The 27197-nt window shown below is 42.7% G+C and overlaps 1 protein-coding gene across 7 annotated transcripts in view; it reads right to left on the reverse strand.

The window, feature by feature from the left end:
• Positions 1-27197, reverse strand: part of SON (SON DNA and RNA binding protein) — a 98967-nt gene that overhangs the window by 13183 nt on the left and 58587 nt on the right. For 5 of the 7 annotated variants that reach the window (XR_010792501.1, XM_066599021.1, XM_066599020.1 and 2 more), the window contains one exon: positions 3598-3708. Coding sequence is in view for 5 of the 7 variants with exons in the window: in XM_066599021.1 (XP_066455118.1) it covers positions 3598-3708 (111 nt within the window). In the remaining 2 variants the exon portion in view is untranslated. Of the gene's footprint in view, positions 1-3597; positions 3709-10777; positions 10864-24348; positions 27161-27197 lie in introns of those variants that run through there. The other 2 variants (XR_010792502.1, XM_066599024.1) reach the window with 2 other exon arrangements.

Genomic DNA, 27197 nt, shown 5'->3' on the forward strand with positions numbered 1-27197 from the left:
AATAAAGAGAGGCGGTGGCAGAACAGTAGAAGAGAGGGATTTTTTTAGATGGACAGATCAAACGGGAACATTTGATTGCCCAATAATTGGCTTGTCTGAATTGTCGTCAGCACATTCCTCCGAGGAAGCAGGGGAAGAACACCACTAATTTAGTTGATTGGCGTTCGTCATTGGAAGCATAATGTTGCATGTAAAAGGACCCTTCGAGTAGTGAAACTGTGGAAAGCCGGACACCAAGTGGTAGTTATGCAAGATATTGAAATGCTGACAAAATTGGTATTCTGGTCAACGGGTCAAAACTGATAGATCGTGCGGAATGAGACCGCTGGAACCCCCACGATCCCAAGAATGTGGGCCCTGTGCCCCACCCTGATTCACAGTTCACAATCTCTTCTCCCATTCCTGTAGTATCATGGTGAATGGGCCACTGGTCACACATGGGTGGCAGCGGCTCCATTATAATTAACGACGCAGACTGATACCTGAGCACTGAGCTCGGCTGTCTGTCTGTCCACCGAAATGAATGGAAAGCAGGAAGCATGTGCGGTTTAATTCATGTAAACTTGGTTGACAAACATAGCCGAGCACGGAGCTCAGGTATCGCGACATTGATTAGAATGGAGTCGCTGCCATACGTACGACCATCTGCCCACTCACCACGATACTACAGAAATGGAAGTGGTGATTGTGAACTAGTGAATGGGTGAAAACTAGCCATTTTACCCACTGACTGGAATGCCCCTTTAAGTACCAGATGTTTATGTAATAAATAGTACAAATCCAGTAAATGGTGAAGTATAACTGTCTTTTAATGACAGGATTATGTAATAGTATATTTTATAGTGCATTATGCAATATTGTATATTATTTAAGCCTCTGTTCAGCCCATATGACAATATAAACGGCACCGCTCAGGTTCTAGAACGGATTTTGCAGCTGGAAACTGCAGGTTGGTCATAAACGTTGAGAATGGAAACAAGGATTTTTTTTTTTTTCCAAAAAGACATCAATGGACCAAAAATTATTATTATGTGACGAAAAGCACCATTGTGAAGGAGATATTCCTTCTCAATTTTTTTGAGTAAACAGCATTTTAAATTTTCAAAAGCAGCATCTCAGCATGCTGATGTCTGCTGTGGGGTCAGGAGAGAGCCTCTTTAAAGGGGGTGTAGCAGAAATGGATAGGGGATAACGTGTGGATCGATTGGGGGGTCTCACTACTGAGACCACTGCCAATCTTGAAAATGGGACTCCTGTGTCCTAGCCAAGTGCCTGCCGCTCTGGTATCCATTGAAAGTGAATTGAGCACTAGTACCCTTATGGGACCAGCTATCCATTCAGTCTCCTCCTCCTTGCGGGGGGTGCAGTAGCCCCACAGTGAGGATGATGGTGGACACAGGAGTTCTGTTTAAGATTGGTGTGCGTCTCAGTGGCTAGCAAGTTATGGCCCCCTGCACACGGGCGGAAATTCCGCTGTAGGATTTCCCGCAGAATTTCCGCCCCTACACGTCTGCATAGGATTGCATTACAATACGCCGCGATTTTGTTTTCTGCGCATGATTTCGCGCAGACAAATCGCGTCACGTTCTATTTCTGTGCAAGGCTCACAGAGCCCCGCACAGAAATGTCACTCGCCTGCCGCCGGCTCCGGTCTGCGCATGCGCCAGCTGCCCGGCAGCCGGAGCATGAAAGATCCGGAGCCGCGGGAGCAGGTGAGTGCTGTGCTGGTCTCTGCATGCAGTAGCCCACGTCTTATAAAAAGGTTTTTTTTTTGTAAAGACGTCTGGGCCCCTCATACATACTTAAATGGTCAGTATCTCAGTACAACTTTTCCAGACACCAAAATAAAGTTTTATTCTTTTTTGTCTTATGCAATGGCCCAATCTACTTTATAGAATTTCGCTAAGAGGTTAAAATGTGCCTAAAGTTTCAGGTGACTTTTTAAAATAAGCTGCTGTGTGATTGGACCAGATGACCCTGGAGGTCCCTTCCAAATCTACCACTCTAGGATACATGAGGAACACCACTTTCTGGTCATTATATGACTTGTATCCTTCATTTATCACCGGCTTTCCTCACTGCAGTCTCCATCTCTAACTCCCAGTTGTTCCTTGGCTGGTGGGTGTAGACGGCTGTTATGAGGTCTCCACACACTGCACACATAGGGGAGTAGGATCTCTTCTTCTCCATGTCTGAGGTGGTAGCTATAAACTGCTATGAGGTCTCTATATACTGCACACAGACATAAGATCCCACTCCTTTTACTTAGGGTTGTTTGTTGTAGACTGCTGCTATGACATCTCCATAGACTGGACATATAGAGAAGCGATCCTGTCCCCCTAGCTCAGAGCTGTTTTGTGTAGAGTGAGGTAGGTCGTCTCCATACACTGTACACATAAAAGAGCAGGATCTCTTCTCTATCTCTGAACTGGTGGATGTAGACTGCTGCTATGTTGTCTCCACAGACTGCAAACTTAGAGAAATGATCCTGCCCCACTATCTCTAACACATAGAGAAACATCAGCAGTATGGAGGTCATTATACAGCAGTACTGAGCAGTGTAGATGTGATTGCAACAGTTGAGGCAGTAACACACTTATAGCTGCAGCAGCATCTGTCTCTGCTTCTCTAACAGGTGGCTCCTCCTCCACCTCTAATCAACATTGCCTTTCTATGGGCAACAGGTAACCAGATCCCTCAGTGAGCAGTTAGTCAATTTTGCCTACCAACATGGATTTTAAGTAGTTTTTTCGAAAGTGAACGGTCTAGGAAGGAGGGGGAGAGGGAAAGGAGTCTTGAATAAGATATATTACAAAGTTTCTTACATTCACTTGTACTAAGGATTTATGTAAAGTTTGCTGAAAGTTCACCGACTAATTGAAATGGGGAGGGGAGGGCGGCCATCATGGGATGAAGCCACATTTGTAAAATCACTTTCTTACCTATTGCAGCTATAGGCCGCCTGCAGACGAGCGGGTCGGATCCGGCAGCGGGAATTCTCGCCGCGCGATCCGACCCGAGCGCCTGCAGGGACGAGCGTGTACTCACCCGCGCCTGGCGGCCCCGGCTCTTTCATGTGCCGGCTGCCGCGCAGCCCGGAGCCGGCGGCCGGGTAAGTGCGTGCCCCGCAGAAAATTAGGACGTGCCGCGGTTTGTTTGCCGCGCGATATTTCGCGCGGCCAAACCGCGGCCGTCTGCATAGGAGTGCGTATTTTAATGCACTCCTATGCAAACTTTCAGCGGCGGAAATCCCGCGGGATTTCCGCTCGTGTGCAGGCGGCCATAAAGTGCAATAACATGACAGCCTGGGACAGAATTACATTTATGAGGGTCAATGTATAGCCAACCATTTAGGGTATAGTAGGGACTGCACAGAAAAACCCAATGGTTTAGCAATTTATACTTATTCAGTCCTGAAACGTACAATGTCCGCCAGGTTCGACCTCATGCTGTGCTATATAATCAACTATGAGAAAATCTGCGACAGACTGACCACGGCCTCTCAGTTGTCAGCAGACCCTTTGAAACGGGAAATTAAACGTAAGACACATAGAAGATACTTTCAAATGCGGCAATAAAAAAGCTAACTTAACCAACCTGCTCCTGTGCGCGATTCAGCATATACAAGGCCTCAATGTCATAGGGATTTCCTGTGAGCCTGGTCTGGGCGACTGCACGTTCATTCATTGCCGAGGTGATATCCACCGGCTACGGGAGAAAAAAAAACGTACAGCACCTCAATACACAAATACATGTAATTCATCATTTTTGCAATATACAAAGCTAAGCAGGAGACCCGTGTACAATAACTAAGCTGCTCATTATGCACATTAATTGCATCTTTTTACCTTCTGTGACAAGTGTGCATGTTTGGTGATTAAAATGGGATGTCCAAGGCACAAAACCACTCCAAAAAAGGGCTGCCCCACTTTCACTTGTTTTGCTGCAGTGGCCTGGGTTGATACTTCAATAGGACTCAGCCTGCAGTACCAACCCATGCCACTGTGCAAAGTATGGAGCTGTCTGCTTCCTCCAGCTAAACAGCTAGTATTGGGATAACCCCTTTAATCTTCTATTTGTGCTGCATTGCATTAGGATGAACTGAACATCAACCAATACAGACTGAAGAACCTCAAGCATGCATAGTCCATCTGAATGCAAGAACGGCCCACCACTAATGAGGCGGCTGCTGCTGATGTACCAGTACACCGAGCTGCAGAGTCTTGTGGGTTGCGTATGTCACGTTGATTGGATTTCATAGCGGAGGCATGTGATCAATAGTGTGGATCGATGAATTGGCACATATTTGTAATAGTCAATTATGAACATGGTCAATGTAACAAACGGGGAAATAAAGAGTAATTTTGGATCCCAGACAACCCTTTAATGAAAAACAAAAACCCATGAAACAAATGACTAATTGGGAATGACATGCACAGACTACATACAAGACTCCAATATAAAAGGAGTGACTCAGTTATATAAACACCTCAATGTGTTATGATGTAAAGTTCTCTAACTTTCTAAAATTCCTCGTGTCAATTACATGCAGAGACTAAAGGCCCATTTACATGCAACGATTATCGCTCAAAATTTACCGAAACGATGTCTTTTGAGCGATAATCGTTGCGTGTAAATGCTACCATCGTTTGCTTTTGCACAATGATTTTTAATGATTTTTAGTTGAGTTTAAAATCCATTGTTTGGCCGGAGAGCTGACAGCATGGACCGCACACTCATTCTCCAGGGTAGCACTGATAACATTGTATTTAGCTGCAGTACTGCAACAGAACAAATGGGCTGCATGCAGATAACAGACCGCCTGCTGTTCTCTGCATACAGCTCGCGGAAGCTCATTTACATGCAAATGAAGGTAATAAGATGCTAATGGGCATTAGTGTCCATTAGCAGCTTATGCAAAATGATCACTCAAACTGTCAAACATCCTATCTTTTGAATGAATTTTGAGCGATCATCTTTGCGTGTAAATGGGGCTTAAAAGGCAAATATAGTACTCACATCCCTGGACTCAGTAAACCATCTCCTATGAAGCTCATAAGTTTAGCTTATTGGGCTCCAAGGAGCTGACAGATTCCCTTAAATAAAGTCCTGTAATTACAGCAGCCTCTGCAAACAGTTGAGAAGCGGGCATGGACAGGGAGCGAAGGAGTAAGACATGAAATATGGCCAGTAGATCCCCTTTAACTAGCAAGTCCCCCGTACTGGCAGCAAGTGACTTCCTGTTTGGTTAAGATATTCAAGCCTTCTACCCCTGTATCCAACACCTACAAGAGGCTGCCTCATACTGAAACGGATGGGGTGCGCAGCTTGCAAGTGAATTAAGCTAACAACTATCGCAACACAAGATGTAAAAGCATGAACTTACACACTGAAGTGTTAAGTGGATTACTGCAGGTACGCCTCATTATTAGTGTGAACTGCACACATCTAGTAATGCACTGCCCCAATGTCAGCAATGCAGTTATATCTGTAATACAGTAATCACACTAGTCAGAGCGAGGGACCAACATAGACAATCTATAGAAAATAACCATGAGCGGTGTTCTGTAAGTGGCAACTATGTAAAACATATATAGTTCATGTAAAGGGAAGCAAAGAACCCATTTAAAGAGAACCTACGTTATGGGGCTCAAAGGTCCGGGAATGGGTAGTCTAGGGAGTGCTGTGTTATAATATCCGGGCGCCCCGATCCTGCGCTGTCCCCCCTGAAGTCACTATGGGAGAGCGTGCGCACAGAGCAGACTGAAAAGATTCATGCTACTGTTGCGCCTGAACTTCAGGGGAACACAGAGCAGAAACTGGGTCACCGGCGAGTATGAAGAAGTGCTCCCCGAACTACCCGTTCCCTGGCCAAACAAGGGTTAAATAATTTACCGTGCCATTTCAACACTCCAGCACCATGTCACATGACCTGTGACATCACAGCATCTTCTGACGCCAGTGACATCCCATACTCTGGTCACATGGCCTAGTAATGCAGAGGCCCAGATTGTCTATAAGACATCACATGGGTAAACAACCACATCATTGCTAGAACCAATGCAAACGGAGATCAGCGGCGGGGAGCAGTGGAGGGGAGAACATGGTCTTTACTGCAATTTAATTCCCCCCATTAACACCAACATTTTTTTTCTAATTTGGAAAACCTTTTTAAAGCGATTGTCTGAGAGTAGAACAAGGGTCTGCTCCTCCCTTCAAGAGGCGGCACAGCTATTTTAAGTGGGTTGTGTATAGTGCTGCAGCTCAGCAAATGATGTTGAGCTGCAATACCAGACAATGCCCATGGACAAGGGTGGCGCTATTTCTCAAGAAGAAAATAAAAGCACCTCACACTATCTGGACGTCTAAACTTCCAGACCACCAAGTTGTTCCAAATTTAAAATAAAGTTTGGGTCGTGGTGGATCAGCATCTACCATCATAATGAAATCCTTGAATATCTAGAAAAGTCTTAATGACCGGATTAATAATTACAAATAAATAAAAAGATACAAAGCTCCCCGATATCATAAATATTCTGTACATTTAATTAGTTTTGCTAAACATTCAGCAGCGCTGTACAGACACAGTCAAAGCAGAAGTCACAGCAATGAAGGTGATCGTCGCCGTGCCGGCCGGCTGCAGGCAATATTCTTCCCAAACGCACGCACGGATTTCCGGTTCCCTCAGACTGTAATCTTCAAGGCTCCTCCTGTTGTGTAGGGGGGCATTTGTCTCCAGTAAGCTCTAACATAGATGTTTCGTATAGAGCTTGAAGACGATCATCGCGGTTCCTTAGACGGTTCTCTTCTTCAGTGCATTCAAAAGTTTGATCGAACAAACTTAGCAGATGGGTGGTCTTCATTCTGCTGAGGTTTACATTGTAAAGCGATGATACAATCTACGCGTGTTGTTCAACGGGTCATGGACACCAACTTCTTAATAGTCATGAAAGCAGACCAGGGGGTTTCGAATGGGACTTTTTTTTGTCTCTCAGGCTCTTACTTCAAAAATTCAACAGCAAGAACCAAGAAATGTAAACTTTGGTGTTGTTACAGTTTTAACAAAGGCAACTAATAAAGTGTTAAAACAGGATGACGGCGAAACAAACGACTATTTCATCACTTACCAAAGGGTTTAGTAACAGGTGGGATGCAGGAGTTACAAAGAAATAAAAAGTTTCTCGATTCAAGTTCAGAGTTTTAGGTTGACACAATTCACTAATAATACACCCCCAGGACAATCAGGATAACCGGATGTACTGCAGCTCACCCCCAGTCAGCAGTAAGTTAGTATAAATGATCAGCAGCGGGCCCCGCACGCCCCAACAGATTTTATGTCCAACACAAGACAAAACTGAACTAGGTACGGCCATTAGAATTCGGTTAACATATGCTGCCATCACTGTCTGTTAGAATAGTTAAAAGGGGCCGTTCAGCTCCCTCTGATATGGCAGCTCCCCCTACAGGTAGAGGATTGCCTGGTGCTCTGGTAGTCAAGCCGATCAGCTGTTATTAGAAGTGGAAGTGGTCTGGAAGAACACATTTAGCTGGCAGCAGTACATGCAATACGTCCAGAGGAATACCAGCTCATTGCAATGGCTCTGCATCAAACATGGATGCCACCGTTGTATAGAGACTCCTATAACACCCAAAGGGTCTCTGGCACAGCTCCTTTGAATTAGAAAAGGAGCTATAGGGAAGAGATTTTGGGCATTCTACAATTACCTCAACAGCTCTGCGGTCACAACTCCCGGCTTCACTGGTATACTAGATACCTCTTGAAAGGGGTTGTCCAGGGTAAGAAAACATGGCTGCTTTCTTCCAAACGCAGCCGCACCCTTGTCCATAGAGTTGTGTGTGGCATTGCAGCCACTGAAGTGAATAGTAGCTGAGTTGCAATACCAGACACAACCCACGGACAAGGGTGGCGCTATGTTTGGAAGAAAGCAGCCATGTTTTTTTAAACTCTGGACAATCCCTCTAAGAAAAAAAATCCTTTCCATTCAAAGAGACATCTTATTTAGATGTGGCCAATAAATGTGTGTGTGTGTCTAAATGTATAGGGCTGCGCGATGCCTAAACATACAAGGGACTCTTGAGACTCTATAGGCTTATCTACTTGTAGACTCTCAACCAGTGTCATGTCTCAAGGACGTGGCAGATACGGTTTTTGCAATGTCTGTAGCTTGCTAAAGAGCTTCTTCAACGATATGCAGTTAGCAGACACCACTAATACAAACTTGGTTGTACAGGTACTACGGGTGTACACACTGAGGGGGAGCGGATGGTGGGGATTCTGAATATGACTAATCACTAAGAGGGGAGTTTGCTTGTTAAGATACATTAGAGGATTCATTTCCATAATATATAGAGGTTTATATCACTTCTAAAATACATCACCTCATTGTCAAAAATAAATAAATAAATAAAGCACTTGGAGGGAGTTGTCGGAATAGGATGACACCGTGTGATTGTAACATGAATATAAATGATTAGAATATCAGAGCAAAGGGATCATTTACTGCAAAAAACTAAAGCTGTAGCTCTTGTATCCTCTAGCTTGGATACAAGATGTGATACGGGCGGACATGGAGGCTCTATTACTCTGTTGTACCACCTCTAGCTTGGATACAAGATGGCATACAGGTGGGCATGGAGGCTCTAGTACCCTGTTGTACCACCTCTAGCTTGGATACAAGATGTGATACGGGTGGACATGGAGGCTCTAGTACTCTGTTGTACTGCTTCTAGCTTGGATACAAGATGTGATACAGGTAGGCATGAGGCTCTAGTACCCTGTTGTACCACCTCTAGCTTGGATACAAGATGTCATACCGGCAGGCATGGAGGCTCTAGTACTCTGTTGTACCACCTCTAGCTTGGATACAAGATGTGATACGGGTGGACATGGAGGCTCTAGTACTCTGTTGTACTGCTTCTAGCTTGGATACAAGATGTGATACAGGCAGGCATGGAGGCTCTAGTACCCTGTTGTACTGCTTCTAGCTTGGATACAAGATGTGATACGGGTAGGCACGGAGGCTCTAGTACTCTGTTGTACCGCCTCTAGCTTGGATACAAGATGTGATACAGTCAGACATGGAGGCTCTAGTACTGTTTTGTACCACCTCTAGCTTGGATACAAAATGTGATACAGGCAGGCATGGAAGCTCTAGTACCCTGTTGGGTCATCTCTAGCTTGGATACAAAATGTGATATGGGCGGGCATGGAGGCATACAGGTTCTGCATGGTATCCTGCTAAACATCACTCCACATTTGCTGTAATGTAGCCTCTAGATCAAGGTTTCCCAAACTCTGTTCCTTATGGCCCCCGGAGGTCATGTTTTCTGGATGTCCTCAGTGTTGCACAGGTGATGTAATTATTGTCGGTGCTCCATACATTGCCACAGGTGTTCTTACTATAGAATATCCTGAAAATATGACCCGTGGTATATGGGTGAGCACGGAGGCTCTAGTACCCTGTGGTACCGCCACTAGCCTGGATACAAGATGTGATATGGGGGGCATGGAGGCATACAGGTGCTGTATGGTATCCCGCGGCACATCGCTCCACATTTGCTGTAACAGCCTCTCGATTGTGAATACTTGTAGGCTGTGGAAGTTGGCATCCCAGATGGTCCAATACATGTTCTTTTGGCCATAAATCTGGTGACCGGGCACCAACGGAGTTGTGACAATGTTGTGGAGGCTCCTGGGACCCCTTGTGTGTGCGGCTGAGCATTATCCTGCTGGAAGCCGCCATGAGAGGAACACATGTGGCTTCAGGATGTCCTGAACATATCGCTGAGCTGTCATTGTCCCTCGTACCACTACTAGCGGAGACCGACTGTCGTATGCAATGGCCCCCCAGACTATCACACCAGCAGGGGGCTGTGTGCCGCTCCACGGCAATAGAAGGACTGAGGCGCTTACCCTGCGGTCCCCAGACACGAACACGACTGTCGTCAATGCCAAAAGTTAACATGTATTCGTCATGAAAAGAACCAGGTTCCACTCCACAGCGTCCAGTTTCATTGTTTACAACATCACTGCAAACGGCGGCAATGGTGGGTGGGAGTCAAAGGCAGTACAGAAAAAGGGTGCCACGAGACCAAATGTCATTCAGCCAAGCACTTGGAGATGGTTCCGACAGCCACTGGGGCCTTTAACAATGGTGCCACCCGTCTCTGGGTGGCAGACAATAAAACAGTTGGAGCTTCTGGGGTGATAAGACGATCCTTTCTAGTGGCGGTCTGCCGAGGACGTCCTGAGCCCGGTCATCTTGTGTGCCCTCACGCATCCACTGGTCCCAACACCACCTAATAGTGGGGAACAATTCGTCGATTCGACCATCCAGCTCCTCACACCCCAATAATGCGCCCCTCACAGACTCTGGTAACGGGTGAAATCTCTTCTCTGCGTCGTAGAGGCGTCTAGTGGCCAACAAGCTCTACAAGTGGAAGAAGAGGTCACTACACACAAGGAGCCTCCGAGAGCCTCTTATAGGCCAAGGGGGAACCACTTTTAGGGCCTCCGGTGACAAGACCGTTCATCTAATCACCACAACTCTCATCATCTACATATCTGCCCAAGATGGAACTGCATGCACAGTTTTGCGGCAAAACTCCTCCTTCTAGGGGACCAATGGTTTTTGACCAAGAGTGCACATCACCTCTTCATATGGCAAAATCAAGGCTATGAAAACTCACGGGGAATCAGTTAGTGTGAAGGTAGACTAAAATCTCTGAATACTGGTCAAACAAGTCCCTTGCTTACCTTTTGTACATAAAGTCCAATATCTTGTTATGAGCAGCATTAGTCCTCCCTTTCCCTGCTTCCCCTCATTCCCGATACGAACAGCACTAGAGACAAACAATCTGATCAGAATTTACCAATCTACAACTCTTATAAGAGAGCGCTGCAAGCCAGTGAGAAAATACATTTGTATAGGCCACACGAGTAAATCTTAGCGCTTATTTGCTTCAAACACAGGATGGGTTATTACTGAGCAATTAGGATTAGGTTTGCAGTTTATGAAACATACTAACGACCACCCAAATGACCAGAGCAGGAGTGTACAACCACCTTTACTGGTCTGAGGGCCACAGTGTCCCATTGAACTACTGAAAAGGGTTGCAATAAAACTTAAAAGGGATATCGTTGTCTGGACATGTATGGCCAATCACAAGGGCACTGCCTTTGGAAAGTCTTTAGACTCTTTCACTTTATGTTGTGGCCTTGTGCAAATTAAAACAAAATTTCAAGTTTTTTTTCCTCCTTCTGCATTCAGTACCTCATAATGATAAAGTGAAGAACAGAATGCTACCATTTTGCATTGACATAAGTATTCACCCCCTTTGGTAAGACACTTAAAATTTAGTTCTGGGTCCTTTCATTTCTGACATGTTTCTACACCTTGACTGGAGTCCATCTGTAGTAAATTCAGTTGATGGACATGACTTTAAAAAGACACCACCTGTCTATATAAGGTCTCTCCGCTCACAATGCATATCAGAGCCAATACCAAGCTATGAAGAGGAAAGATCAGCCAGTAGAGCGCAGAGACAGGATTGTGTGGAGGCACAGAATTGGAGAAGCTGCAAAAACATTTCTGCTGCCCTGAAAGCTCCAGCAGCCTTTATAATTCTTACATAGAGGAAGAACAACCAGGACTTAACCTAGAGCTGGTCGACCCACCAAACTAAGGAGGAGTAGGGCTTTGGTAAGAGAGGTGACCAAGAACCCAATGGTCACTCTGGCTGAGCTCCAAAAGATCCTGTGCAGATGGGAGAAACTTCCAGAAGGTCAACCAAGACTGGAGCCTCCACCAATCTGGGCTTTATGGCGGAGGGGCCAGAAAGAAGCCTCCTCAGTAAGATGCATGAAAGCCGCCTGGAGTTAACCAAAAGCATCTAAAGGTCCCTCAGACTGCGAGAAACAAAATTCTCTGCTCTGATGACACCAAGATGGAGCTTTTTGGCCTCAATTCTAAGATTTATGTTTGGATGAAACCAGGCGCCCATCACCTGCCAATGCCATCCTTACAGTGAAGCTTGGTGATGGAGCATCATGCTGGGGGAGGGGAGACTGGTCAGGGGGGATGGAAAGTTGAATGAGGCAAAGTACAGATTGGGCGGAAGGTCACCTTCCATCAAGGCAATGACCCTAAGACCAAACACAAAACACAAGAGTACAACTCTGTGAATGTCCTTGAGTGGCCCAGCTAGAGCCCTGAACCCAATGGGACAGCTCTGAAGAGACCTGAAAATGGTTGTCTACTGGTGGCCCCCATTCAACCGACCAAGAAGAATGGCAGAAAATTCCCAAATCCAGGTGTGCCAACCTTGTGGCATGATAGAAGACTGGAGGCTGTAATTCCTGCTAAAAGTAGCTTAACTAAGTATTATGTACAGGGTGTGAATACTTATGTCAATGCAAAATGGGAGTTTTTAATTTTTTTTTTTAATTAGAAAGATATCTAACATTCTGTTATCACTGTCATTATAGGGTAAAACGAGAAGAATTCAGTACCGTGTTAGCCAGTAGAGCAAAGTGTGATTGTTCTAAGTGATTGTTCTCTTACTGAGAACAATCACACTTGTCATTGTAAGGTATTGAGTGCAGAACGATGGGGAACACAAGGCCACAACCTAAAAAAATCTAAAAAGTGAGAGGATCTTTAGACTTTACAAGTGCATTGTATATGCCATTAATGTGTGATAGGAACAGGTGCCACTTCTAGCATACCTCCTCATAGGCCATGGCGCAGAGTGGGAGGACTTATGCAAATTTTCATAAAATGGCATTCCTTTATCTTTTGCTGTAGTTTCCTGGGTTGGCAGGGGCTTACAACATCCTGCAAGTGTGGATGCAAATGATGGGCGGTATGCTTCCAGAAATTCCACATATTGGAAAATGGGGCCTCTTTCTCCTCAAGCAGTCTTCTATAGAGGAAGACACCATGCATGTCTGTGGCTCACTCCTTTGTAGACAATGGGTGTTGTAGTAACAGTCTAGCATTTCACAACTCCTATAAACTACAAACAGAAAGAGCCAAGTGCATACATGATCCCCTCTAACTCATATACTTCTTTCTAGAGTGCCAAAAAAGGATTAAGGGACCCCATTCCCCTGACGTATGGGGGATCCAGAGATGGCTACCCAATGAACCATTAGTACTTGCTCATCTGTGTTCCTGAGCCGTGTGCACCTCCACTCTGACACGGAAATTACATGTGAGCAGCCCCGAACAGGCCATTATTTTCTGTGTCAAGATGGTTGGAGGCCGCACAGAAAGGCATTGCTGCTGCAAGTGACCGCAGGCTGTGCACGCCCCTGGACTACTGGATGGTTGTAGCACAAATGCAAATGTATTTTTAAGAACCCCCATTTTAATACATTTACTAGGAGAATCTAATGGTACTCAAATATTTTGCACATTTGCAAGGACAAAAAAGTAAAGATTACACAAACAGGAGGATTCTGCAATGTACTACATAAAGAGATATTAGTTATGGGGTCCAGGAAAGGCAAGTTGCTAAGTCTATCCAACGCTGCTGCCAAAAAGATCAATAAAAAAGACTGACAAACTTTCACATACGCAAAGTATTTTACTAGTGCCCAAATGCCTGTCATGGCTGTTAAACTGAGGCCTAAGACTTCCGTACATTTCCCCCATCATCATCATCTGAGAAGCTTCTCTATATGGGTACATGCTAGCTATGCTTTTCAGTTTAGGACAAATTCAGCCAACCCTGAAAATTCAGATTTGATATAGCAATGGTATTTTTGAGGTTTGATGTTAAGGGTTTGTACACTTGTGCAGCCTTTAAACATCGCAAGGTTGCTTGGTTTATATTAAATGTGCAGGAGCTAAAATAAAATAGAATCTCCAAACATTGTGTTAACGGCTCCAATACGGACCTACAGCGGAAAGCAGAATTATTCACCTTCTTTGTAAATTCGGTCAATTTATAAACTTTCAGCTGTTTGCAAACAATTTAAATATCTCAACCCAACTAAAATATAGCAAGCAGTTTCTGCAAATTCAGCACAAAATGCCAATTTTACTGACTACCGCAATCTCAAAATTCCCCGCCCCCCCCAGCCCTCAGTACTTTGTAGAGCACCTTTTGTAGACGTGATGTATAACCAGACAGCAGCTTCTGACAGCGATCCTGAGGGATCTTACCCCGTTCCTCATGGACAATGGCCTCCAGTTCACTGATACTCTTGGGTTTGGGTGCTTCAGCCGCCGCCTTCACATCCCACTAAAGATTTTCTATGGTGTTCAAGACAAGTAACTGACGGCCACTCTAGAATATTCCAGGACTTCTTCTGAAACCAAGGCTTGGTGGACTCTGAGGTCTGCTTGGGATCCTTGTCCTGTTAGACGGTTCAATGACGTCCAAGCTTCAGCTTCCTCACAGAAGGCATAACATTTGCTCCAAGAATTTCCTGATACTTGAATGAATCCATCTTATCGTCCTCACACTGCAGGTTTCCAGGTCCAGAGCATCACAGAGCCACCGTCATGCTTCACAGTAGGCAGGGGGTTATTTTCAATGTTTGCTTCACTCCTCCTCCAGACAAACCGCTGATCCAGAAGCCCCAAAAGGTCCCATTTTGTTTCATTGCTCCACAGAACAGAATCCCAAAACTTCTATAGATATTTATATGGTTTTGTGCATATTCAAAGCAACTTTTCTTGTGTTTTTTGGTTAGTAGAGGTAACTTCTTGAGTTCTGGCATGAAGGCCTTCAGCGTTTAGTATGTGCCTTACTGTGCAAACAGAACCTCAGTGCCTGCTGCCACCAGATCAGGAATCCGGTAGCAACTGGTGATATCTTCCTCTTTCTGCCATGTCCATTGTTCTTGCAACTTTGAATTTGTGAAGAGCTTCCAGCTCTATCTCTAAGAACTTTCAGAACCTTTGTTATCTTTTTGTATCCTTTTTTTCTTTCATAGAATGGTAGAATTGGAAGGGACCTCCAGGGTCATCGGGTCCAACCACCTGCTCAGTGCAGGATTCACTAAATCATCCCAGACAGATATTTGTCCAGCCTTTGTTTGAACACTTCCATTGAAGGAGAACTCACCACCTCCCATGGTAACCTGTTCCACTCATTGATCCCCCTCACTGTCTAATATCTAATCTGTGTCCCCTCCCTTTGTTTCATGCCATTCCTTCTAGTCTTCCCTTGTGCAGATAAGAGTAGGGCTGATCCCTCTGCACTGTGACAGCCCTTCAGATATTTGTAGACAGCTATTAAGTCTCCTCTCAGCCTTTTTTGCAAGCTAGACATTCCCAGATCCTTTAACCATTCCTCATAGGAGAGGATTTGCAGACCGCTCACCATCTTGGTAACTGTTCTCTGAACGTGCTCCAGTTTGTTTGTGTCTTTTTTAAAGTGGGGTGCCCAGAACTGGACACAGTATTCCAGAGGAGGTCTGACTAAGGAAGAGTAGAGGGGGATAATGACCTCACGTGATCTAGACTCTGTGCTTCTCTTAATACATCCCAGAATTGTGTTTGCCTTTTTGGCTGCTGCATCACATTGTTGACTCATGTTCAGTCTGTGATCTATTAGTATACCCAAGTCTTTTTCACATGTGCTGCTGCTTAGCCCAATTCCTCCCTTTCTGTATGTGCTTTTTTCATTTTTCTTGCCCAGATGTAGTACTTTGCATTTCTCCTTGTTAAATACCATTCTGTTAGTCGCTGTCCACTGTGCAAGCTTTTCTAGATCTTTTTGAATACTCTCTCGCTCTTCCCTAGTGCTAACTAATCCTCCTCTAGCTTTAGGTCGCCGGCAAATTTGATCAGTTTCCCATCAATTCCCTCCTCCAGATCATTTATAAAAATGTTGACCAACACTGGGCCTAGGACAGAGCCTTGTGGTCCCCACTTGATATATTCTTCCACTTGGATGTCCAGCCATTTATGACCACTCTTTGAGTACGATCACTCAGCCAGTTGCGACTCCACCTAACAGTTGCCTTGTCAATCCCAGATTTGGTCATTTTTTCAATAAGTATGGTATGAGATACTTTGTAAAATGCTTTACTAAGGTCAAGATATACTATAACCACTGCATTTCCCTGATCAACCCAGACGGTGATTCTGTCACAGAAGCAAATTAGATTAGTCTGGTATGACTTGTTTGTTACACCCCATGCTGGCTCTGGTTAATTTCTCAATTTTTATCCAAGAACTTGCATACATTCTGTTTAATAATTTGTTTCAAGATCTTTCCCAATATAGAGGTCAGGCTCACAGGTCTGTAGTTCCCTGGATCCACCTTCTTCCCTTTTTTGAAGATGGGGACATTTGCCCTTTTCCAATCTTTTGGGACTTCTCCTACTTTCCAGGAATTTTTAAAGATTATGGCGAGTGGTTCAGCAATTACCTCTGCTGCTTCCTTCAGTATCCTAGGATGTAATTCATCTGGACCTTGAGACTTGAATTCATTTAAGTTAGCCAAGTGTTCCCTCACAATCTCTTTGCTTATAGATAGCCTGCATTCTTTTATTCCCCCAATAGTACAGGGAAGATCAGTTGATGTTCCATCTACTTTCTGAGAGAAAACAGATAAAAAATAAAAATTTTTAAAGTTCAGCCTTCTCAACATCATTCTTAACTAATTCACCACTTTCATCTTGTAAGCATCCAATAGCATATTTGACTTTTCTTTTGCTTTTGACATATCCCCAAAATCCCTTTTTATTGCTTTTTGCCTCTGTTGCAAGCATCACTTTTAGATTTTCTGATACTTGCCCTACAGTTTCTGCAGACATTATATTCTTCTTTAGATATTCCCCCATTCTTTTCATTTCATAAACATGTTTTTCCTTGTTTTTAACATGTGTACAAGTTCTGTGTTCATCCATCCTGGTCTCTTTAAATGCTTCCCATTTCTCCTCCTTTTAGGAATTGGTAACGATTGTGCTTCAAGAACCCCATTTCGCAATATTTCCCAACTTTCTTGGAAATTTCTGTCCTTAAGAAAATCCAGCCATTGGATTCTTCCTATCCTCTTTCTGAGTTCATTGAAATCTGCCTTTCTGAAATCCAACCATGAGGTCTGAGTTTTCTCAGGTCTTCCTCTCCTTTTTATCCAACATCCAAGGATATCATGATCACTGCCTCCTAAGGTCCCAGCCACCCTTGCTTCCTCAACCATTCCCTCACTGTTGGTAAGAATTAGGTCCAAGATGGCAGATCCCCTTGTTTTCTCTTCTACGTTTTGGAAGATAAAGTTGTCAGCAAGAGCGGATAAGAATTTGTTGAATCTATTTCTTTTCCCTGAGAGAGATTCCCAACAAATGTCTGGATGGGTACAATCTCCCATGATCACTATGTTGGGCTTTTTTGAGAGCTTTACCATCTGATGTAGGAAGGGTTCCTCCATATTTTCTGCTTGCCTACAATGGTGTCCCTTCTGTTGTTCTCTCCTTGTATTCTTATCCAAACAGTTTCTACAGAACTCCCAGCTCTGAAGCTTGAATCTCTGTGGTGATGAATGTTTTCCTAACTTACAACAAAACACCTCCTCTCCTTTTAAGGTCTGTTTGTACAAGGCAGTGTCAATTCAGTAAGTTTTTGGACCCCTCTCTTGGCGTAGCCATTTTTCTAACATGCAATCAAATGGCACAGTCAGCAAAGTTCTCACCAGTCCAGGTATCTGTTGTGTTTTATCTCTAGCATACCTGATGTAACTAATGAAGCCCTTGATTAGTAGCATTGGGTGTGCTTGAGACAATACCCAATTTGCAAATATGTGCTGTCATGAAGAAATCTTTCCAGGTTCTTTAATAATTGAGATTGCAGTAGTCAATAAAAGTGGCATTTTGTGTAGAATTTGGAGAAACCACTTCTTATATTAGTTGTATTAGGCTATTTAAAATGTCTTTGTTTGATAGATTTTTACAAATAGCTAAAATTTTATCAATTTGACACATAAATCTTATTTGCATTGGAGGTTGAATCATTTGAATCGCAATTGTATGTGTCTCCATGGTAACAGACTACAAGCAAACCCTGTGTAGTCTAATCCTACAGTCATACTCCCCCTTCCATCTCTCGTCTACCTCATGCTGACCTACCAAATCGCACATTAGCAATTAGTAGATGGAAGGGAGTGTGACTGCAGCATTTGTTTGTAGTCTGTTACTATGGAAACACACAGCACTGCATCAAAGCATTATACCCAAGACAATCTGCAAAGTTGCTTAATTTGTTTAAGCAAAAGTATACACAATGAAATGTCCTGCAACATCGTAATATAATTTACTGAACAATTCTTCAAAGTTTTCAAGGCTCCTGTTTTGTCAGTGAAATTCTCATTTATATCCAAAGGCCGACAACTTGCTCTGATCATTTCCAAAAGTGGCAAAATTGCATGGCTCACGATTGGAGCAGCAGCATCTGGAGGGTAACAAGAATTCTTTCCATTCACTGACAATAAGGAAAGCTCTCAAATGTATATTAGAAGGTTGCATTTTTTTAAATTTAATTATTAGCATTTGCTATAAAGAAAAAAAGAAACTTGAAAAAATAAATTTAAAAAGGGGTTGTACAAGTAGTGTTTTTTTGTTTTTTTTGGTAAAACCCCATTGCACATGCCGTAAAATAACTAACTTTAGTTCTATCATTAACTCCAGCAGCCATGACTTCGGCGGGATTGTAAAGAGAAGACCGCGGGAAGATGCGAGTATATGATGGTCATTTTACTGCATAGGTAATGGGGTTTTACAAAAAAATATTAACTACTCGGACAACCCCTTAATGAATAATCAACACCGCCCATCCGGAAGTCGATATCTGGGATGCTCCTCACCAGTGTTCATATTGGAAAGTTAATTTGACAAGTTTTCTTTTTTTTTTTTTTTTTTTGACATTGGGGGGGTGGGGGTAGCAGCCTAGATTCTTACTATTTGGCACCAGTGACCGGGGTTAAGAGCTGGGAAAGTGAATTGAAATGTCAATTTTCAAGTATGGCTGGAGTTGTCTATTAATAACAAAAGCAAACACAGGAAAATACTTAAATACTGGGTAGAACATTCTTAAGATCATGCAGATGAAAAAGTAAAATATATATATGTAAGTAAAAGGCTTACTTATCTTTATTTTAGGATTTTATTTGTTCCCTTCCTGCCCCAGAGTGACATCAGCACTGGATCAGCATCATCCACCTGTTTATCGGATCCCATCTGGTCAGAACTTCTGAGCGCAACCACGGCCTAACTACACTAAGGAATCAAGCTCTGAAGTTATGACCTGATTGGAGGAAGAAAAATAAAATCCTGAAATAAAACGAAGCTTGAAAAATATTTAACAAGGGAACATATGGAGTAAAAAAATGTAGGAGAATGTAAAGTAGGCACAACTTACTCGTTGAGTAAATCTATACTGCATCTACAATAACTTTTGTGTTTTCTGTATGACTTCTAGTATAGGATATCTTCTGATTTTGACAGATTATATCTAAATTGTCATAAAGGCATTTTAATTCTCAAGTAATGGGCTTAGTAAAATTCTACAACAGTGCACTTGGATGAGCGTTTAGATAAGCATATCACTAAAGGATTACAGGAAGTCATTTAAAGGGATTATCCAGGGAAGAAAATACTTGGCTGATCCTGTCCGGGTCCAGCATGGCTCTGACACCGAGTCATGAGACAGAGTCCTTTCCCCTCTCGTTGCTGACGCTAGTGCAGGGAGCTGGCTGTTCAGCCCCTTGCAATAACTAAATCAGCCCACCTTCTTAGTAACCGGCAACGAAGAAAAGGCGGCGGCTGACTTAGGTATTTTAAGGAGTCGAATAGCTAGACCCTTCCAATGACATCACCGACAACAAGAGGAGTATAAACAAAACCCGTACTATACACATTGAGTTGGAAGTATAAGTGTCGGCACCATTGGATCTAGATGGGATCGCACAAGTATTTCCCTCTCCAGATAACCCCTTTAATGGGTTTGTACAGGATTAGAAGAACATTGGTGCTTTCTTCTAAAAACATCAGCCACACCCATCTATGGGTTGTATCCACTATTGAAAGTGTTCCATTGAGGGAAATTGGGCTGGGATGCAAAGGGACACACAAACTGTAGATACATGTAGCTTTTTTGCCATGTTTTTCAAATACTGGGTAACACCTTTAATATATATCTAGTAGGGACCTATTATATGCTGTGTTAAAGGGGTTGGAAATTACAGCGTTAATGCCAAGAAAGTTGGGATGCTATGTAAAATGGAAATAAATGGAAAGAAAAAATGCAATGATTGGGAAATCTCCTACAACCATATTTTATGCAAAACAGAATGTATCAGAAGAGGAAAGGGGGGCATTTTTCCAGTAAAGTAATTTAGAAATTGACGGCAGCAACACATCTCACAAATGTAGGAGCAGGGGTAACAAAAGGCTGGAAAAGTGGTACTAATGAAACACAGCTGGAAGGTCAATTTTCTACTAAATCACATGACTGTTAAAGAAGCAGAGTCTCTCAGAACCAAAGATGGTCAAAGGTCACCAATCTGTGAGAAACTGCGTCTAATTGTGAGACAGTGTCAGAAAAATGATCCTCAATGTAAAATTGTGAAGACTTTGAATATCCCACCATCTACAGCACATAATATCAAGGGACAAGGCCAATGGTCAATAATGGCTGCTCGAGAACTGCGGGTCCTCAGGCGGCACTGCATTAAAAACAGCCATGATTCTGTAATGCCAATCACTGCTTGGGCTCAGGAATACTTCCAGAAATCATTAGCTTTACAATCCACAAATGCAAAGCTGTATTATGCAAAGCAGCCAACACAATCCAGAAACCCTAGAGTCTTCTCCAGGCCAAAGCTCATTTAAAACTGACTGAGGCAAAATGGAAAACTATTCTGTGGTCAGAAGAGAATCAGTGAACTAGCGCTCCAAACTATAGAATCCATTCAGGGAGGTGGCTAAATGTTCATAAAAACATGAGTGAAAAGGAGGGGGGCTAACCTGGTGTGGAGTGCCCATCAGAGAACAGGCGTCCACACCGTCAGTCCGGAAAGGCTTGATAAAATATCCAGAAGGGCAAGATCCCTAGTCCATAGAGAGAGCGTCCGTGTAAGAGTCAGCGGGTGGGAAAACCTTGGTCAAGAACACAGTAGAAAAGAACCCCACGCTTCTATGCACTTAGGATGGTGTGGATAGTACAAGTCTAGTGAGAAGTATGACTTACTTCGTTGAGGAGCCCTGTATGCAGGACTTCCCTATGTCCAGGATCGTCCTTAATGAGCCAGAGGGAGCCCTGGGAGATTTCAACTTTTTATTGGTGAAGAGACAAACATGTGCAGACACAGGCAACAATGGAGGGGAAACCAATGGGGCACAATGTGCTTCGGAGCAAAAACAAGCTCCTTTATCAAGAACAGATCTGGGTGTCTCTGCTGCAGGCATTAGTGCCTATGGCATGGGCAGCTTAAAAATCTTGAAAGGTACTACCAATGCTGAGTAGTACATAGAGTTTTTAGAACATGCACTCCCATCCAGAGGTCTCTTTCAAGGTCTTGAATATTTCGTCAAGGCAATGAGAGACCACATACTGCCTCCATCACAACAGTATGGCTTCGCAGAAGAGGAGTCCGGGTGCTGAACTATCCACCTGCAATCATTGGCTTTTCACCAATAGAAAACATTTGGTGCATTATGAATCAAAAAATCTGACGCAGAAGACCCAGGACTGTTCAGCCAGAATCCTAAAAATGGGACAACATTTCTCTCCCAAAAGTTCAACAATTGGTCTCCTCACTTCCCAGACATTTACAGACTGTAGTAAAAAGAAGATAGAATACTATACAATGGTAGACATGGCCCTGGCCCTGGCCCAACGTTTGTGAGATGTGTTGCTGCCATCAAATGTTCTAATGTAAATAAAATATGGTTATATGAGATTTCCAAATCATTGCATTCTCTTTCTTTACATATGTAACATGTTACACACTGTTCCAACTTTCCTGGAATTAGGTTCATTGAAAAACATGGTGATTTTGCACCTCAGCCCTATTAACAAGAATGTTGCAATGCCAGACGTAGCCCATAAACAAGAGTGGTGGGGTTCCTGCAAGAAAGCAGCCATGTTTTAGTAATCTCAAGCAACCCCTTTACAGTGAAACTCACAAGGCAACCGTAGGATACCGAAGATGCTACTGCAGAGTCTTAGCAACCGGATCGGCTTGTATGACACTCATCTTCCACCATTGCCCACGAATTTCAGCAGATGTGGTTCGTTCTCCTCGTCTCTTTAAGCTGACAAGGCCACAATTATCAGTGGAGGCGGTGAAGCTCTACATCACAAACTGATTCAGGGAAAGGTTATTGGGGTGGCCGAAGTCTATAATTCAGGAGGGAATTTAAAAAAGTTGAAAGCAAGATACAATGTTCAGTTTTATAAAGGACTCTCCACTGAAGAGATGTTAAGTAATAAAGTTAAGTACGGCATTACCTGTCCACTTCATTACAGACAGCTGAAGCCATCTCCCACATCTTTAGGACATCGATCTGAAGATGGTCAAAACTGGTGAGCTGCTGTGACATCACTGTAAATATCTACTGACCCACGAACAATACATTCTGCTAACCTACAAGTATCACATTCATTTAGAGAATCACATTCCTCATCATGACACAACCTACTCCCTTAGCATAACGACCATATATTGTCCACTATAAAGAGCAGACCCATCATGTTCAGAAATATGCGCTTGTTATGGTATACTGTTATAATGGCAAAATCCCATCTCTAATTTCTGTGAGCCTCTACTCCTTTAACCTTCAACATTCAACCCATTTCCATTTAGTTTGCTATAGTCAACGGTCCAACATTATGCTTGTACTCGCTAACAAATGACAAACCTGTCCATCACGAATGTATTCTGCTGCATTAGGTTGGTTGGCAAGAGAACTAGACTTAAGTCTACCAGAAGGCTTGCCCTGGTCTTTGATTAAAAATCTGAACCCCCAAAACACCAAGACTGAAGTACTGGGGGTCTCCAGAAGAGTTGGAGCTTGGGCTGGTTTCAGGTTGGTGGAAATTCTATCAAAACGTTTAAGTGGAGTAAGAATTCCCTGTATTGCATATACACTCAAGCACAGATTAAGCCAAGAAGATGAATTCCAAAAGGCTGTTCTTAAAGGGCTTAACCAAACAAAATAACTAAAAGGAGTTATTATCCACCAATCCACTCCTGCCACTCACATAACACTTCCCTTGTTCCCCTCTGATTTCACAGGCTTCGGTTATGATGTGGCATATTGACAATTGACCACTGCAGTGCAGACATATTCACAGCTTCAAGGCTGCAGCTCTGTGCAGTGATTGGGTACAGGGTTTATACATAATCACTAGAGCTGTTTGAACAGAGAATGGCAGGAGACATGGGAAGAGGCTTCACATGAGCGGCAGGGGATTGGCGAGATTGGTTACTACTTTTGTTACTTTATACAGTTTGTAAAAGAAAAAAATGGGTAGTTAAAACAGTCCCTTTAAAAAGGACCTGTCACCGGATAAAATCCCTGGGACTGGCTGCATAGCTCTGCCGCCAGGGCCCTTCTATCTACATTTTTCCCCCATACTCACCCTTCCATTGCTTTCTTCCTTTCCTTTTTAGGTTCAGCTCCCGACGGTGCCAATTTCGCAAGTGGAAAATCCCCACCGCTCACTGTCACCAAATCGCATCAGACGGTCAATTCTAGAGTGAACAGAGAGGACCTCCCACTTGACACATTGAGAGCACCGTCAGCTGGGCGGCAAAAGAGCCCATCTGTGCAAAGGAAAGAAAGTATGGGGTGGTGGAGGGGTGAGACTAATTCTATCCCAAGGCGGGACCTCTACGTGCCCGCTGGGAAATTATTAGAAAGACACTGTAGTCATGTTATTGTTTCATAAAGCAATACCACTTTCTCTATACGGACAAGTGGGAGGTGTCAGAGGATACACATCATAAACCAGAGCATGTACATCATATATCTGAGGGTATACATCTCTGAGCCTTAATAAATTGGTATGCAGATACCTCGGACCCAAAAAGACAACATTTTCTAAACAAATGTCTGTTGATTGTCTTTCAACAATTCATTCATTCTCGCCTCAACAACTTCAGAAACTTGTGTAGGACGTTAAGACTTTCTACTTAAGTTTCAATATTAACATTCTCTGAGCTTAGACACCCCACACGACTGACTGGAAGAAATCAATCGCAGCCGTAAAATCCTAACCACAATCTGATATGTCCTTTTCTCTCCAATTAAAAGAAGCGTGTACACCGGTACTAATTAATAATGAATGAGAACATTCAACACAAACAAAATTTTGGACCATCTGTTTTATTTGTTTTCAAAATTACATTTCCAGGAAAAAAAGAAAATTAAACATTTACAAGAACGTGTTATTTGGTATCTTAAGTGAATCAGGAATAGATCATCTGACAGAAGTTTCTGGCTGTTGGCTTACGTTGACTTTTTCTCTCTATATATAAAAACAGACGGACACTTATGAAAAGTGGTTTAACCTTGGGAAAACCAAAACGGTGCTTTAATATTCTCAAATGGGTAGCTGTAATGGCATTATCTGCCAACGTTGCAATGTCTTTTCCTCGTTGCCCAGTTTTCATAAATGCCCATTCGATCACCTCTGCTGATACAAAGTGTAGTTGTCACCATTAAACAATTTCGAATGCTTAGAAATCCGTATAAAGCAATTAGAACCCAATTTATTTTAAGAATTAACGGCTAAAATAGCTTCAGCCGTACGAGAGGTGAGGAAAGGTGGCGTTCTATCAGTCAAAAACCACATGACAAAAATCGGACAAAGTCAACATAAGCGCCAAAAGGCAGTCGTTATCAGCTTCCTTCCAAGGTTACAAAAAAAAAAACTAAAGAAGGGCTGAAAACCCGGTGTAATAGGACGTTTCACAAACTTGTCAGAGCAAATCGTGCTTTTAAAAAGGTTGTATGCAGACAAGACAAAAAATAAAAAATAAAATCAACAGTGAATTCACGCAAGTCTTCACAAACCGAAAGGGTTATCAGAAACATATGGAAAAGAAGGAAATAAAAGAAACATTCTGGTGTAAAACATAAAGCACACGACTACTCTGCCCATTATTCAACTATTTTCATACTTTTTCAACATAACAATATGTATATACAGCGGTATCTGACTTTATAGTGAGTCCATTTACAATAGAAACATATTTACAAGCAGTTGCGACTGCTCTGCTACCAGAAGTGTCCATAGTGCAAGGCACTGCATTGTCTCTGGCAGTGGAGGGATTAGATGTGGAGTTGTGTTCTGGACTTTTGCGTTTTGTTTTGCGCCTAAGAGACGCCACCAGGTAAATTTACAAACTGAATAGAGGAGAATTTCAACTTAAAGCAAAAAGGATCACATTTTTTTTTTCTTTCCTTTCTGAAAAGATAAAATGCAACCTTAATAAGGTCGTACGGTTGTGCACTAGCACATACGTATCGCAACCCAACACGCCACAGAGAACAGAACTGCATTTGCTGGGCAAGGAGCGAGGCTGTGAAAGCCCAAAAAAGTTGTACGTAGTTGCAGGTTCTAGTTACGGACAAGAAAAAGGTCGAAAAAGAGCTCTATTTTTGAACAATTGTTTACGAAAAGCGTCAAGGGTATCAGAGCTATGCAAATGATACCAAATTGGGCAACTTTAAGTAAAGCAGTATCTACTGAGACAAAAAAACTAACAAATGAACAGTTTGGATCTTATGCTTATGAAAAATTAAGCTATTAAGCTTTAAAATCTGTTAATATGGGCATGAAGGTACTAAAAGGGCCATAGTATCTGTCATCAAGTACGAGGCTAGCGGAAGGAGCATTTTTACGATGTCTTAAAAGGAATTAAAAAATAATAATCTTCAAGAATTGAATAAGAGAAAAAGATATAAGGAACTTTTTTACGCAGGGGTGGAGCCAGCAAAAGATAAACAAAACAAAAATTACCAAAAGTTTAGGACCTTCATATCTGTGACTTAATTATAACAGAACTTTAAGGTAAGTCAGGAGGAAAAACTGGACGCTTGTTGCTACAGACAGGAAATCTGGTGGAATTGTTTGTACAAAGTGGAGACACGGGGGCTGCATTTGATGAGTTAGTTAAAAACTTCTCATTGATCGTATAAGATCCTTTTGTCGTTTTGAACCAATCTACTGTGCAGAAAGACAGATTTTTCACACTGCAGTCAACGGATTCAATATAACATTTGCAAATGCTTCACAACATCGGTGCACTTTGTACATTCTTTCTGCGCATAGATGAAAAACATATCTACTACTACGCAACCAAGCGTACTGCACCGTAGACATCAATGGGTGACCAGCGCAACGTATTAAAATTATACTATTTATCTTTTCAACCATTTATACGGTCCAAACAATAAAGAATTCAAGTAAATATGTAAAAAATAAAATCAGATCAAATTAAGTCAATTAGGGAACACAAAAAATGTAAAAGAAACAAATCCAAAAAAAATAAAAATCACCTTTACAAAAGCCCTCTGAAAGCAGATCCATGCGAAGCAAGGACTCGTGCCTTCCCGACTCCTATCCTTTATGTCTGAACGCTTCAACTACGGCTACCTACGGTATGTGAAAATAAGCGTTGTGCAATAGCCGAAGCCAAATATAGGTCAAAGTTGCAACGTTTCTTTTTTTTTTGTAATTAATAAAAGTTTCATTTGCAAAAAAAAAAAGAAAAAAATGTAATTATTACACGTCTACTGAAAGTTAACTGGTTACTGACTTTGCTTTATGGTTGTGGATGCTTCATTACCATTATGTGGACAAATGCAGAGAGCGTTCACAACTTTGCACAGAAAGGAAAAAATATATATACGTCCGTAGTTCTGATGAAGTTTACATAGTTTCTGCACATCTGGGGGGGCTGGTTGTCTTTGCGTTTTCCTGAAGCTGTTAGGAATCAGTCCTTTAGTGTTCTTTAATGACCAGTTTGCAACCAATCAGAACTCAGGATCTGGAAGCATTAGGTCCCATGTGAGGCCATTAAAGAAGGGAGGGGTCTCAGCCCATCAGAACGTTGGTTTGGCAACAGGTATCTAAGTGTGGTTATAATCCACCTTCCTCAAACAATTCTAGAACTGTAAAACAAGAAAATGCCATATTGCAATAGGTAGT

The sequence above is a fragment of the Eleutherodactylus coqui genome, chromosome 4 (genome assembly GCF_035609145.1).
Source record: "Eleutherodactylus coqui strain aEleCoq1 chromosome 4, aEleCoq1.hap1, whole genome shotgun sequence".
In the NCBI taxonomy this organism is placed as follows: domain Eukaryota; kingdom Metazoa; phylum Chordata; class Amphibia; order Anura; family Eleutherodactylidae; genus Eleutherodactylus; species Eleutherodactylus coqui.